The following is a 16247-nucleotide window of genomic DNA, read 5'->3' as shown; positions in this document are numbered from 1 at the left end:
CCATGGGAATGGGATCCAAAGATTGCTGTAGAAAACCAAGGGAGCCCAAGGGTAAAGCCTTCCTGTTATGTTTAAAAATCCCAGTTAGTGGAAAGGAAATAGGAAACCCAAGGTTGGTGATAAAATGATTCAATCAGGCTGAATTAATAAATACATGTTTCATGTGAGCAAATCATTTCTGGGTGGCCCTATGAGAACAGTGAATCAAAAATCCAGAGGTGAAAGCTGAGGTGGGGGATTTTAGGAGTTGGAGCCTCAAATATTGGGCCTTTTAAGTGCAGAGACTGAACTGAGGTGAATCAAGGGAAGGGTCCTCCCCTGGCACCCTGAGGGCAGGGCTTTGAACAGTGATACTTGCACCTCACTGTTACGGAGGAAGCTTCACCCTACCTAGCTTCTCTACCTCCTGAAGGAAATACACAGTATAGTAGCTAGGGAATACTCCACCAATAATTCCTGCCGAATGTGAGCCCACCAAGTCATGACTCACCCCCTCCCTATATACTCCCTTGTCAACCAAAGAAACCAGACATAAACTGCTTCACCCTATCTAGTTTCTCTATGTTCTCAAGGAAATACAAAGTATAGTAGCTAATGGAATACTTCTCCACCAATAATTCCTACTGAATGTGAGACCACCAAGGCATGACTCACCCCTCACTACATACTCCATTGTCAATTGAAAAAAAAAACAGACTTAAACTGACAACCCAGCGAATATGGTTTGTTTATGTGGAAGCCCAACCAGCATCGATAGCTATAGAAAGACATTGGAATGTTTGGTTGCCCACTTCCCAACTCTGCCCTCAAGTTGCCAAGGATGAGCCATCACCTGGAGTCACATCAGTCCAGACACTGCCTGCTATTTCTGGCTCCATCCCCAGGGGTTTGAAAATGTCCCCACCTCAGGATTCACCTCATGGTTTCTAGTTTTCTGGTACCCTGTGGCAACACAGGAATTCTTTGATCAGATCAAGCCATTGTGCTGTGTCTCTTCTGCTCTACTGTTCCTGTCCCACAGGCCTCAAAGGCCAATCAGAGCCTCTAGAAGACAGACCAATCAGATGGGAGTGATCTTGACTCTCATATGCTGTGCATTTGGGTCTGTGCACATGACCAAAAGGTGGAGAATATGTGGCATTCTCTCTCTCTCTCTCTCTCTCTCTCTCTCTCTCTCTCTCTTGGATTGTGGACCAATTCAGAAGGGTCCATCTTCCAGGGAAGGAAAGCCTTGGGGGATGTTTACTAACATCTGTCTAAGGTGGTCCCCAATAAAACACACACACTTATCATTTATTTTGGGTCTGATTAACTCAGTAAAACCCCGTCTTCACATGAAATTTTTTTATTGAAACTCAAGACAAGTATGAAGTCTTTACCAAATAGTTTACATGAATTGGATTTTCTCTTCCATAAGTTCTTTCTGATTACCTGATATCAAGATGATACAAAAAACACTTATATTATGTACAGGGTTAGAGATATGGTTTAGCAAATTTGTGGAATGTTCCTTGCCAGGGCCGAGATCAAGTTTGTTAGAACTTTCTGTAGTTTCAGCTACAAGAACCCTCAAGAGTCTAAACTTCATGAGAACAAGCATGAACAGTCAGGAACACACACATAGACATCACATAATTAAAATTAAATCAACTCTCTATCGAAATAGATTTTCCCATGTGAATATTCTCTCTTGTAATCAGTCGTGCCTGTAACCCAGGTGTTGAGGCATTTAAAGACTTAACAGTTTCCCTTCATCCTGAATTGGTTCATGTAACAGAAGCAAAAATGCAGGATTAAAGTTAGAGAAATCAATAGATCTGATTGATGTTTTTATGCAATTAAATAATATTGTGTAATCAAAATGGTTAACTTTTAAATGAAGTCATAGGACTTTGTCCACTTGAGTTTGCAGGTGCAAAGAAAATAGACATCACAATGTTTGAGCAGATTGTTGACAATTTTCAGATTTTTTTCTCTCCAGAAACTTGTGTAACTAAATGGGTGTAGGCTGAAGATAGCACAAAATTCTTTACAGTAAGATTTCCTGCAGGATGAATTTTCTCAGGCCCTCAAAGTTTTGTGTGATATGCAAATTGCACAACTTTACCACAATGCTTACATTTATAGGGTTTCTCTGCAGTATAATTTTCTTCATGATTTTAAAGACTGATGATACAGCCAATGGCTTTCCCACATTGATTTCATTCTTAGGGCCTTTCCCCAGTATGTGTTCTTTTGTGTCTTTGAAGGCTACTAACACGTGAAAAAGCTTTACCACATTGATTACATTCATAGGGTTTCTCTCCTGTATGGGTTATTTTATGATATTGAAGACTACTGACCTGTGAAAAGGCTTTACCACATTGGTTACATTCATAGGGTTTCTCTCCTGTATGTGTTCTTTTATGTGCTTGTAGACTATTGACATGTGAAAATGCTTTACCACATTGATTACATACACAGTGTTTCTCTCCAGTATGTGTTCTTTTATGTATTTGAAAAGTCCTGTGATGAGCAAAGGCTTTACCACACTGATTGCATTTGTAGGGTTTCTCTCCTGTATGAGTTCTTGTATGAATTTGATGATAACTGTGCTGAGCAAAAGCTTTACCACACTGATTACATTCATAGGGTTTCTCGCCAGTGTGTGTTCTTTTATGCATTTCAAGATGACAGTGGTAAGGAAAGACTTTACCACAATGATTACATTCATATTGTTTCTCTCCTGTATGTGTTCTTTTATGTATTTGAAGATGACTGAGCTGAGCAAAGGCTTTTCCACAGTGATTGCATTCACATGGTTTCTCTCCAGCATGTGTTCTTTTATGCCTTTGAAGATGACTGTTATATGCAAAGACTTTAACACATTGTGTATATACAGAAGGCTTCTCTCTAATATGGCTTCTTTCATACCTGAAAGAAAAATGGGCATATCTGCATGCCTTACCATATTCAATACAATCTTGAATATTGATATCTGTATTAATATTACAATTTTTTAAATTATAAAGAAAAATAAGGTCTTACAATCTTATCTCTATTTTTCCACTTATGTTTTTCCCTATTTTAAGGAGTGTTTTGTATATTTCAAGATACCTGTGAACGTATAATACTTTATGATATGTTTCTTATTTTCAGAAGTTCTCTACAGGAGAGTTTTCATATATTGAAGAGAACTGGAAAAATTCATTACTTAATCAAACTTATTGTATGTTTAAATTATTCTACTCTATGAGACATACTACATTTGCTATTGACCTGGAAAAAACAGAAGTATTTACACAGTCCTAGAGTCATAGGGCTTTTCTGCAGAGGGAGATTGTGGATGAATTTTCAATGAATCTGGAAAACAAATTAATTGTACACTTGAATCAAATTCAACAATTATGCTGAAAATGGGTACTACTGCATGTCTTTTAAATATACTATGAGAGGTGTTCTATGTCCTCCATATCCCTTTGCTCACATGACTTGTATCCTGACTAATATGTGATATACCTAGTAAATAAAGATTACAAAGAAGAGGCTTCCACATTTAATTCAGTTTGACTTTCTGTTTCTTATAGACATGTGTTAGAGCCATTAATGTTTCTCTGCAGTAACTGCTCCTTGACTCTTAAAAATAATTGCTACTGTCACGAAACTTATAAAAGTAACAGTAAGTACATAAGTAACAATAGCTTTTCTAAGGAGTATTTGCTTAATGGAAGGGTTGGAGATATGCTTATCACCTCAACCACCTTAAACTTTTAGTAATATATGTAGTCTAAAATAACTGGAATTACAGTTCTACAGCATAGCTCTCATGGTGCACTGATTCAAATGGTAATTTCTCAACCTTGCAGATGAAAATTACCTTCCATGTCTTTTAGAACTTGCACAATGTTCTTCGATGTTATGACAATCCCAACTGTATCCTAAAACATAATACCATAAAATGTATATTAACTAGTGCAAAGTTGTATTATTTAAGTTACAGTCTTTAGTGAATTTTAGAACTTTGACTGATTTATTTACAACATTCTAGTTTCTCTCTCAATAAAATTAAAGAAGAGCATCAATAACCAAGTAACTGTTGTCCTATTATTTTTAAATAGGAAGGAAAATTCAGTCTTACCTATATCAGTGAGGTTCTTGTAGGTCTCCAGCATCACATCTTTGTAGAGATTCTTCTGAGAAGTGTTCATCAAAGTCCACTCTTCACACGTGAAGTTGATATGCACATCATCATATGTCAAGGCATTCTAAAATATCACATACATATGTGCAACTGAAATCATCATACTGACCATATTGTAAATGTATGATTCCATAGAAAATTATATTATGTTGTGTTACATTTATGCAGGATACAGAGAAAAATACCTGATGAAATTTGCTAATACAAGGGAGAACAGTACTTCAACTTTCCTGTTTCACTGAAATATCTGAGAGATACAGTAGTCATGTAGACTGAAGATGGATGCCCAATGTTGCAAAATAGATTGGGTGATGTTTCAGACAGTCATTTGTAAAGTCTCTATCATTTGTAAACTCTGGGAAGTTGCTTGCTGTGCATTTCCTGTTTACATAGGTAGTAATAATTCTTTCTTTGGTCTTCGATGGAATTGAAGACTAGACAGTTATACAGTTATATATGAAGTTTTTATTTAGTTTTTGAAGAAATGTATTGATAAAACTGTGAGTTCACTAAGATAAGCCATGTAATAAAGTATTTTCTCTGAATTTACAAAATGCAATCTAATTCGTACATGATAAATTTTGATGTTGTATATAGTTTCAGTATATTAAAGTTGAAACATTTCTTTTGATGTAGATAAAAACAGGGAACTGCAGAATATTACGTTAATATGTGTTGCTTTTGTTTATATTGCATTTGTTTAGTGAGTCTGTGACTCTTTGGTTGCCTAAAATATCTGTTGGTCTAATAAAGAACTGAATGTTCAACATATTGGGAGGAAAGGACTGGCAATGTTGGCAGGAAGACAGGAGAAAGGGGAGGAGAAATATGGGCGTATAAAATGAAGGCAAAAGAATAACAGAGGACACCAGCAGGCAGCCACTCAAATACACTGAAAGCCATGAACTAAGAAGTAAAGAAAGGTATAAAGAATAGAGAAAAATAAAAGCTCAGACGTAAAAGGCATAGAGGATAATTTAAGAAATTGTGGCTAGAAAGAAGCCAAGGTAAGGCTATGCATTTATAAGACTAAAACTCTATGTGTAGGATTTGTTTGAAAACTAGCTGGAAGGCCATCAAAAGAGCATAGAAAACAACAACAACAGCCTAAATTATCAAAGCTACATGCAATGAACTCTGAGTCTACTCACTGGGTTTCTAACTCTGCAAAACATAGCTGTCTGCAACTATGCTGAACTATAACCACAGACTAAGAACCACTCTCCTTAAAATTGATTCTTTCTTGTTTGTAGGACCAACACATAATGAGTTATCCTTCAAAGTTTGACTTCTTTTTTAGATCTTATTTATTTATTTATTTATTTATTATATACAATATTCTGCTTCCATGTACATCTGCTCTCCATAAGAGTGCACCAGATCTCATAATGGATGGTTGTGAGACACCGTCTGGTTCCTGGGAATTGAACACAGGACCACTTGAATAGCACCAGTGCTCTTAACCTCTGAGTAATCTGTCCAGCCCAAGATTGACTTATTAATGGAGATAGACACTAACAGACTTAGACCACAGTTGAAGCAGATTTTGTTTGACATTGCTTCCTGGGAGTAGAAATTAATTTGCTTACATCAACCATAAATCAATGATTTAGCAGGCTGTTGCTTACCCTTGGGTAACCTGGATAGGCTTCCACTATATTGCAATATCCTTCTCTTATAATGCCAATGAACTCCTTGAAAATTTCTGCCTGTTTAGCACTTGATTGCCATCTAAAACTACCTTTTCTTTTTCACTTATTTCTACCCTATTTGTTTTGTTCTCTGTAGACATGACTTACTGTATGAATCAACAACAATGAACATCCAACATATTAAATATTACCTTTAAGGAAGGAGCCCATTATCTTTTAAATTCTGCACTAGTATGTTTCCAGTGGATAGGCGGAATAAGAACTATTTTAGAGTCAAAATCTTTGACCACACACATGACCTCTTGATTAATTTTTTTCCGCAATCTATTTCTGACTGAAATCCTATTATCTCAATCTCTTACATTCTGCCATTATTCATATAATCCCCATCTTCCTAGCACTGCAGGAAACGCAAATTACAAATTTCAATGTTTTTTTTCCACCTAAAGTCTTGATATCATCCACTTTCTTCCAAAAGATAACATTTCCAGCTCTTACTTGGCAATGAAAACCACTTTTGGTATTCTATTATTTGTAAGTTGCATTTATGTTGTTGTAATTAAATCCTCTTACCAAAGCATCTCAGGCAGTGAATGTGTTTATTTAGCTCATTGTGTCAGATAATTCTCCACCATTTTATGAGCTTAGGAATAGAAACTTGGATCAATAATTGAAGGCATACCCCATGAGCAAGTACTGTTTCCTGACTTTCTTTTTTTCTTTTCCAGGCCCATTTTCTTAGGGACATTGCCATCCTTAGTGGAGGAGTCTTTCCACATCAATCAACATATTATGCCACGGACATAGCAGTTCTTGGCTGTTATGAATAAAGCCACTACAAACATAGTTGAGAAAGTGCCTTTGTGGTAGGATTGATGAACATTTTTGGGTACATGCCCATAAGTGGCATATCTGGGTGTTGAGGTAGATTGACTCCAAATTTTCTGAGGTTTGCGTCTTGATTTCCACAGATGCTGTAAATTTTACACTTATAAGTCAAGGAATCTCCTTGCTACTTTTCCTTTGCCATCATAGGTTGTAATTTGTCTTATTTGTCTTAATCGCCCTGATAGCTGTGTGAAAATAAGTGAAAGTAGTTTTGATAAGGACTTCAGTGATGGATAAGGATGGTGTACAGTTATTCAATATTTCCCAGCTAGTTTAGGTTCCTCTGCTGAACATTCTATATAGAAATATATTCTACTATAATCTGAATATTTGTGTAGTTGTTGTCCAGTTTCTTTAGTTATTATAGTGAATGAGGCAACACAGAAGCACATGGACTAGAATGGTAAATACGCTTATAAGTGGATACTAGAATTTAAGTAGAATACAATTCCAGTATCACAGTTAATCACCGTAAAATCCAAAGATGCAGACAGGCTTAGTAAGTAGAACAGCTCTAGGGGAGTGTGTTGATATATTCCTTGTACAAATTAAGCTTGTCTGAAGAAAAAAAAATGGAGCTTGCCATTAGCTAGTCATAGAGGTCTAGAGGTCTGTACAGATGGCTGGCGGAAGCAGGAAGTGAAATGGGTTTCCAGAGATAGATATACATTGGCTAAGGAGAGAGCAGATATGAGCAAAAAGAAACAGAAAATCGCACTTTGCCACTTGGAAACTAGTGAGGTAAAGGTGGCTTTGGCTTACACCTTCTCTATCATCTCTCAGCATTTTGCTCTATATCTTACTCCAGGTTTTTAAGAACTCCAATTACAGGCGAGATCCATGGATCTCTCTGGGTGTAAAAAAAAAATGAGATTTTCTTGATTCAATGATGGCATGTAGAGACGTGACTGGAAAATATCAGGTGAGTAAGGATGAGGCAGAGGGAAAAAAGATGGGAAGACCTGACTGCAATGGGGAGCTTTTAACAGGGGTTGTGGAAACAGTGCAATCAGAATTTCCCAGAACCTGTAAGGGTGAGTCCTTGGTGGGGACTCTTAGTAATCAACAATAAAGAAGCTGAACCATCCATCTTCTGTAAACACATAAGCCTCCCATTATTGGATAGGGACACTAAGGCAGCCACAAAATTGTAGAATAAATCCTGCCTGCAAAATATTCTGGTGCAATGGTGGATCAGATATTCTACAATGTCCAACAAATGAATGCTTAAACTTGAAGCTCTAACTCTGAGAGGAAAATCATTCCTGATAGTACCTGACCAGCTGAGGAGTCAGAACAAGAATGGCTTAAAGAACTATTTTAAAACAAAAAAAATATTGAACAAGAAATAAGGTAATGAAAGGATTCCTAAGTATATACTGCTATAATTACAAATTGGTGCTTAGCCCAATTGTCATCAGAGAGGCTTCTCTCAGCAGCTGATAGAAACACATGCTGAGATCCCTACCCAAACATTAGCTTCAGCTCTAAGAATCCTGTGGAAGGAGTCAGGGCGGGGCGGGGCATTGCGGGATCCAGAGGAATTGCATAAAACAGGAGAAAATGCTACACAGAATGAACTGAAAAAGGTTCAAAGGGGTTTGCTTATGTGATTCCTACCAGTACGTCTTGTGGTGACTCTTTTTAGAGCTCTTGGGGATCTTTTCCTTCTACTGAGTTACCTTGGTCAGCCTTGTATGAGGGTTTGTGCTTAGATTTATTTACCTTGTCATGATGTTAGGTTGATATACATGGGAAGCCTTCTCTTTTCTGAAGAGAAACAGAGTAGCAGTGGATTTGGGTAATGGAGATTGGAGACAGGGCTGGAATGAGTACAAGCAGGGGAAGCTTTCTATTTACACCAAGTTCAATTATCGTCATAACCTATAATAACCCCAAAAGCTCAAATTTCTGAATTCTCCTCTGATACTCAAGACAGTCTCTTGAGTATCACATTTTGTAAAATCAAGAAACTAATTAAGGATTTCCAACATACACTGATGGGCACAGAGTATATTCACATTCATAATAAGAGGAAGATGGCTGTATTCCAGCCCCAAACTCAGGAAGACAGCCCTTATTCATGTGTATGTCCCACCAGCAAGAATAACAGGTAAGGGAGAGCTCTTGGTCCCCAGACTTATAGCTGGGAAACCAGCATAAGACAGATCCAGACTCCCTGAATGTGCGTGTCAGTGAGGAGACCTTGGAAATCTATGAGGCCCCTTGTAGTGGATCAGTACTTATCCCTAGCATAGGAATGGACTTTGAGAGCCCATCCCACATGGAGGGATACTCCCTATGCCTAGACACAAGAGGCTTGTCATTGGCCCTATTATAAAGTATATGACAGACTTTGAAGACCCTCTATGGAAGGCCTCACACTTGCTGGGGAGCCTAAATGGTATGTGATAAGTATGGTGTTAGTAGTGGGGGGGCATGGGAGGGAGAGGGAACTGGAATTAACATGTAAAATAATCTTTTTAATTAAAACTAACAAAAATGACAGGTAAGGTGATTCACTAGCTCATGAAACTTCCATAGTTCCTACATTCCCAGACAGAGTACATCTCATTAGCTGCCACCCTCAAATCCATGACCCCACGAACAAATTGGATTAATATCCTCTGCTCAAGTGCAGTTCACCCAAGTCAGAAGAACAAGTAGGCAAACTGAGGCAGAGACACCTTTCTGGACCAGAGTTCATGGCAGTTATCTGAAATACACATTGTTTCCTCTGGAGTGGATATTCTCCATTCTTTAAATATCCCACATAACTATTTAGAATCCAAATCCCTCCTCATCTCTGTGTTGTAGCCTCCAACTATAGAAGAATCCCTGTACTTGATCAAAGGATAGACCATTTGCCAGAAGTCGATATGGGCCACGTTACCACAGAACTTACACAGTCTCTCCATGCCCAATCAACACTATCACCAGTTTCTATAAGGGTCACCCTAACCACGCCTCCTGGGGCTGGCTACAGGTGTACTTGGCCATGACCACTAGTGCATGAAGAGTGTGATGAGAAACTAATTTAGGAGTCGGCGACATATGTGGAAAAGCCCATCTCTTTCCCTGCTGCTTCAGCTTGCTGTGCTTTCCTGCCAGTTGGCTAGGGAGCTCTGTAAGCCAGATATATATATATATATATATATATATATATATATATATATATATATATCCATTACCTGATTATGTATTGGTAACTCACCAATAAGTTTCTCTGCTCTCTTCCCTTTTTACAGCCTCAAACTTTGGCACTACTCCCTTCTGGAACAAAGACCACACCTACAGGAAGATTTCCAGCGAAAACACTGGGGTAAGAACCACTGTTCAATCATGGGCCACACAGATCAGAAGATTATAGAGCAAATAGAAGTCAAGAAAATACACCCTTCCAACAAAGGAAAACTGAGAAATCAGCACCTAGACCCGACATCACCTGAAAGCTAGACAACCAGACACCAGCATAAAAATATAACCAAAAGCCACCAGAGCAATAAATCACTACCAGATTCTGGATATCCTACTATAGTAAGCGATTGCTATTCCAACACATTTGAAGCCCAATTAATACCAAATTTAGAAAGATGACAGAAGTCCTTAAAGTTGAAGTGAGTTAATAAACCCTTAAAAAATTCAGGGAAAGTATAATTGGAATATTGGAAAAAATAATAAATCACTTAAGGAAAGTCAAAAAACAAACTCATAAACAGTTGATGAAATGAATGAATCTGTTCAAGAACTGAAAATCAATACAGAAGCAATAAAATGACAATTGAAGGAGTTAGGGAAATGGAAATCCATTTAATCCATCAGGACCTACAGAGGCAAGACTCAGTAACTGCATACAAGACATGAAACCGAATTTCAAGCTTTGAATGTATCATTTATGAAATGGGATATCCAGAACATCTGCAATACTATGAAAACATCAAATGTAAGAATAACAGGAATAGAATGAGAATAAACTCAGGTCGAAGTCCCAGCGAGTAGTTTCAAAAATTCATAGTCAAGATTTTCCTAAATTAAAGAAGCATATTGGAGAACACAGCCAACAGAATTGCAGAGGCTCACAGGGTCTGCATCATGATTGATGGGGATATCCTTCTGTATATATGCTTCTATTATTTGTTGATGAATAAAACAATGTTTGACTAAAGAGACAAGAAGGTATGCAAGGCTAGGAGAGGAGGAGTATTTTGGAAATGGTGGGCAGAGAGAGTCCACCCGAGACAGATATGATGTAGCCAGCAAAGAATCTACAGGTTTGGTCATTCTCCAGTAAGCCAAGGCCACGTGGAAATACAAAGATTTATAAAATGGGTTAAAAATTAAGACAGAATTAGCCAATAAGAAGCCCTAGTGATCAGCCAAAAGTTTAATAATATGGCATATGTGTGCTTGACTAGTGCTGTAGGCCAGCAGTCCCTGGCACGACAAGAAAATCCAGCAGCACGTGTGTTCTGTTATTGTAATATATCCAGGTATTTTTGGTAACTACTGACAGTAGAAGTGGGTGTGTGTCTATGACTCTCTTGCATGCTGTTGGAATTCTTTTCCTCCTGCTAGTTCACTTCATCCAGCTTTGATAGGAACATTCATGTATTGTCAAATTGCAATTAATTATGCAGAGTTTTGGTTATATCTATGGATATGTTCCGTACTTAGAAAGTAAATAGAGGAGGACCTAGTGGAGAGGGGAGCAGTGGAGACGACTTTGATGAGTGGAGATAGGGGAAAATGCAGATGGGATATATTTTATGAGAGAAGAATACATTTAAAAAGTAAAGAAAGGAATTGCGCATAATGAGAAAAGATTAACTAAAGCACTAAATCTCATCAGGACAAACGACATAATTCTGGAGTTCTACCAAACACAGGTGGGGTAACATTCTCAAAATGCTTAGATAGTTCTATCCCTACATATTGTCATACATGTCTCTCCTTTGCTATTTACACTCCTGTCTTAGGCTTTCCATGTAAGATTCCCCATAGTTTGGGTACATCAACATCCTATTGTCTCAAAATTCAACAATGGCTTCATCTTGAAAACTTCATGTAATGAACTCTCACCATATCTTCACTGGTTTTCTAACTCTGCCAGATTCCAACAGTGCTGAAGTGAAATCAAAAGGCAGTATTTTGACCTATACATTTTGCAACTTTCTTCTTTGCAGAATCATTACAACAAGGGTTATAACAAAATTTGTGTTCTAAGTTGTGATGGACTCTACCACAATTGGACCAGAGTTACAGCAGGTTCTGTAAGAAGTTACTTCTTCAGATTAGGAATCAAGTAGCCTATTCCTTCCATAAATTGAAGGCTTATGTGGGTGAAGTCTTACCATTAAAGAACCTTCTTAATTATGTAATATCTCAAATACCAATGAGCCGTGATACTAAAAATAAAACCTTTTGAGTATGGATTTGCTCCTTTCCCAGATGTTCTTTTTTTTTCTTTTCTTTTTCGAGGCAGGGTTTCTCTGTGGCTTTGGAGGATGTCCTGGAACTAGCTCTTGTAGACCAGGATGGTCTCAAACTCACAGAGATCTGCCTGCCTCAGCCTCCCACGTGCTGCGATTAAAGGCGTGTGCCACCAATTCACGGTCTCCTTTCCCAGATGTAACCAGCAATTTTCTGAGGATTATGAGGGCAGAACTGTGCAACTCATGTAGAGTAAGGCAAAGTACAGAAGTCTTCTGACCCATGGTTTTACCTTATTAAATCAAAATCCCAGTTGAGTGTAACCAGGAACTGACCTATGAACAATTTACCAAACAGAAGCAGAGAAATACACAGAGAGACAGAGACTAATAAATGTACACAGTGAGACATACACAGAGAGGAAGATACAGACAGAGAGATAGAGTGAGAGTGAGAGAGAGAGAGAGAGAGAGAGAGGATTCCCTAAGTACCCATTGAAATATGACTTAAAAAGTCACCAAACCTGTCATCTTTCTTTGTACCAATACTTAAGTGTGGTTTGACTTCCCAAGATCACACTTTCCCCAAATTCACTCTTTCTAGTAATATCTTTACTAAATCTATGTTAAAAATCTTTTTCTGCTAATGTGTTTTCATGTGAGACAGAATAGGGGTTCTCTGTAAGTTCCAGGCCTATCATACGTACTACATAATCAGTTCCAGGACAGACAGCATTAGAAAAGACTGTGTCTCAAAACAGACTCACTTCAAAAATTTCTACTTAATAGAATTTAGGATTGTGAAAATGGTCTAACAGATAAAGTACTCACCTTGCCACAATCCCTTCATTTTGCATTCTAAAGACAGTTGCTACAGTACATGCCTATAATCCAATGCTTTTGATGGCAGTAAAATGCAGACAAAAGAAATCCTGACAAGCATCATTGCATGGAATGGCAACCTAGAGACCCTCAAATATGCTAAGTGTAAAAGGCAAACACCCAAAATCATTCTCTGATTTTTACATCCAAACCATGACAAACATCCACAACTTCCACAAAAAAAGAATTACATACATAAAAACAGACACAAGAAAATAAATAATAAAATTATAATAGTATGGTTTAGCACACACACTTTGTTCTTTGAATTTGCAGCCAACCCCATCTGCATTCTGTGTTCAAGGACAGAGAAAGATATGTAGAGAAACCTTGTCCCAAAATAAAATTCTAACTCAGATTATCATTGACTCATGCTGAGATCCTTTTCCAAAAATACACTGAAGTGTTTCAGCTAAATCTCACCAGAGGTCCCGAGGTACAAAACAATATGTCTTAGGTCATTTTTGGTGTCTACCATTGGTGGGTGTCAAATTAGTTTCAGATATGAATATAGCTGAGTATGGTAGCAGAGATAGGCAGATCTCCTTGAATTTAAGCCAATTTGGACTACGTATTGAATTTGAAAGTAAAACATTTCTCGACAATGCAAACAAACATACACATATACATATTCACCAATGTAGTTGAATATAATTTTGCCCTGTTGCTTGACAGAAGATCTCATAAGAAAACTCTAGCTATGCCTGGTGGTGCTGGAGCATGCCTTTAATCCCAGAACATAAAAGGCAGAGGCAGGTGGGTCTCTGTGAGTTTGAGACCATCCTGGTCTACAAGATCTAGTTCCATGATAGCCTCCAAAGCCACAGAAAAATCCTGTTTCAAAAAAAACAAAAAATAAAAACTCTAGCTAGCCTAAAACTCATACTGTATAGTTTAATGAATAATATATATTGAATATTTTAAAACACATTCTAGTAAACATTTCATTTTATGCCATTAGCTCATTATTCAAAGCATAAGAGTATTCTGTACAAGAGGGACATTCCAAACAATTGTCTGCATATTTCCTTAAATAAGGGAAATTTTTTTCATTGTTTATATGGTTTTTCCTCTACCATATCATTCTATGAAATCAGTGTAAATATTTCCTTCAACACTTTTCCAATTTAGATTTTGCTAGTTTATCTCTAAATTGAGGTATTTGCACATTTTGTTTTAATACTATGCCTCGAAACCTAGATGCTGAAATAATGCCTATTGAAGTAATTTTACAGCTACCAATAACCCAGTTAATTTTTAAGAATGTTTGTTAATAGTTATAAATCTTCCAAGTATGCTGTTGAATTTTTGTAACACCACTTATTGTTAATTTTACACAGCTCAAGAAAATATAAAGGCAGTTTTGATACATGATGATAGTATTATTTGTTGTGCTATCAACACATTGAGTTAAAAAGCTGTTATTGTATGCTACATGAAATAAAAATGGCTATAATTGAATGCTAGATTTTCTAACTAGCACATGATGAGCAAGTACAGAAGCCTATGTAAACAATTTTCTCAAAATTAAATTTGTCACTGTTTCTCATATTTCTTCTATAAATGGTAATGAATCATATACTTACTGACATGGGGTTTCTACAGCTGTGAAGAGACACCATGTACATGGTTAATCTTTTAAAGGAAAGGCATTTTTATTGTGTGACTTCTATTTTGAGAGAATTTATCAAGTATCATCATGGTGCAAAATTGTAGAATGCAGGCAGACATGCTGTTGTAGAAGAAACTGGGCATTGTACATCTTGAGCACTGGCCATGGGATGTGGTCTGTGACACTTTTCATGGCTTGAACATATATAAGATGTCAGTGTACACCTCCACAGTGACACAATTGTACCACCAATCTACAGCAACAAAGCCACACATCATAAGAATGTCATTTCCTATGAGCTTATTTGGGACAATTACATACAGACTACCACAGGTTAAACATATTATGGTTCACAAGGAAGTATGATATGTCCTTAAGTGAGAGTTATCAATGAACCCATCCAAAAGAGAAAGACTGAAAGTATAAGTTTCTTTTCACAACAGAATTTAGTAGACCATGAAATAACTGGTGGGGCACACCTAAGGCCCCACAATAAATTACATGAAGTATTCAGCTGCATTCATCCAAATGTGGGAATAATTAAAAGGTTGTTCATTATCCTCAAATTGTACAGAGAAGCTAGTGAGGAACTTCTTTAAAACCAGTTATATTTTTGAGATGTGTGTTTTAACAACTTTGCTTCCAATAACTTCCACATGTTAAACTTTTATGTTTTCCATGTGCTTAAACATAAGTCATACCATCATTAATTCCAAAGAATTCTGGTATATTTTGTATTATTAATATCAAACATATATAAGAATCAGAAGCCTAACTATAATGAGAATAGAAAATGAATGGCTTTTAGACATGTAAATCCAGCTAGTCAGTACCACCACTACATACAAAAGTGTCACCAGAAAGGAGAACCCAGTGACATCCCTCACCTATAAGCAGACAAAATCCTAGAACCATGTGACACCAGTTGTCTTTACATTCCTTTGTTGGAGGGTTTTCATAAAGACCATACAAAACCCATTCTCCACATACTTCTGCAGAGTTATATTTTTGGCAAGTTATATTTATCCAATGAAAAAATGTTAGTCTCATGAATTTGTTTAGATTGAATGGTAATGCCATTTGATGAACTATTTTCTTTTTTAATGAAGAAATCTTTATTGTTTGTATATAATCTTTATCATTTTTGATGGTTACTATATTCCCCCCAGTGAGAATCAAAGAAAAATCTCTTCACTGATGTATCTCATAACTTGCTTTTTATTCTGAGTTCTACATATCTCTAAAATATACAGTTTTAATTTAGCAGTATCTTTTTTGTCTAATATCTTCCAATGCTATTGTTTCATTTTCAATAGCATTTTAAAATATAGGTAATAATATATTATTTAATCTATCTCTGGCTGACTTAATTACCCTTTCTTTTTATTAAGCATGTCTTCTAAGGAAACACATAATGCATTCATGAAAGTAATCTTCATCAAGAAAAGTATCAGAAGTCAGATATTGGGGTAAGAACCTGAAAGATCAGGGAACCAGTTGAGCAGCCATCAGTGACTCCTACCTCTTCCATTCCTCAATCTAAAAATGAGCAAGATCCTCTTGCAGCCCCACATTACTACTTCCTGTCTCCAATATCTCCACAG

At 36.9% G+C, this 16247-nt stretch overlaps 2 protein-coding genes across 2 annotated transcripts in view; both read right to left on the bottom strand.

Moving 5' to 3' along the window:
- Positions 1-2207: 2207 nt before the first annotated feature.
- LOC107977609 (zinc finger protein 431-like) overlaps positions 2208-16247 on the bottom strand; it is a 156707-nt gene continuing 142667 nt past the window's right edge. Inside the window, exon 5 of the mRNA XM_035453572.1 lies at positions 2208-2841. Coding sequence (XP_035309463.1) covers positions 2208-2841 — 634 coding nt within the window. The remainder of the gene's footprint in view (positions 2842-16247) is intronic.
- Positions 3853-16247, bottom strand: part of LOC113838780 (zinc finger protein 431-like) — a 37294-nt gene continuing 24899 nt past the window's right edge. The window contains exons 2-3 of the mRNA XM_027434308.1: positions 4118-4244; positions 3853-3917 (exon numbers count right to left, since the gene is read on the bottom strand). Coding sequence (XP_027290109.1) covers positions 3853-3917; positions 4118-4244 — 192 coding nt within the window. The remainder of the gene's footprint in view (positions 3918-4117; positions 4245-16247) is intronic.

The sequence above is a fragment of the Cricetulus griseus genome, unplaced genomic scaffold (assembly GCF_003668045.3).
Source record: "Cricetulus griseus strain 17A/GY unplaced genomic scaffold, alternate assembly CriGri-PICRH-1.0 unplaced_scaffold_1, whole genome shotgun sequence".
Taxonomy (NCBI): Eukaryota; Metazoa; Chordata; class Mammalia; order Rodentia; family Cricetidae; genus Cricetulus; species Cricetulus griseus.
The sequence above is the reverse complement of the archived record's forward strand: the minus strand, read 5'-3'. Positions and strand labels throughout refer to the sequence as shown.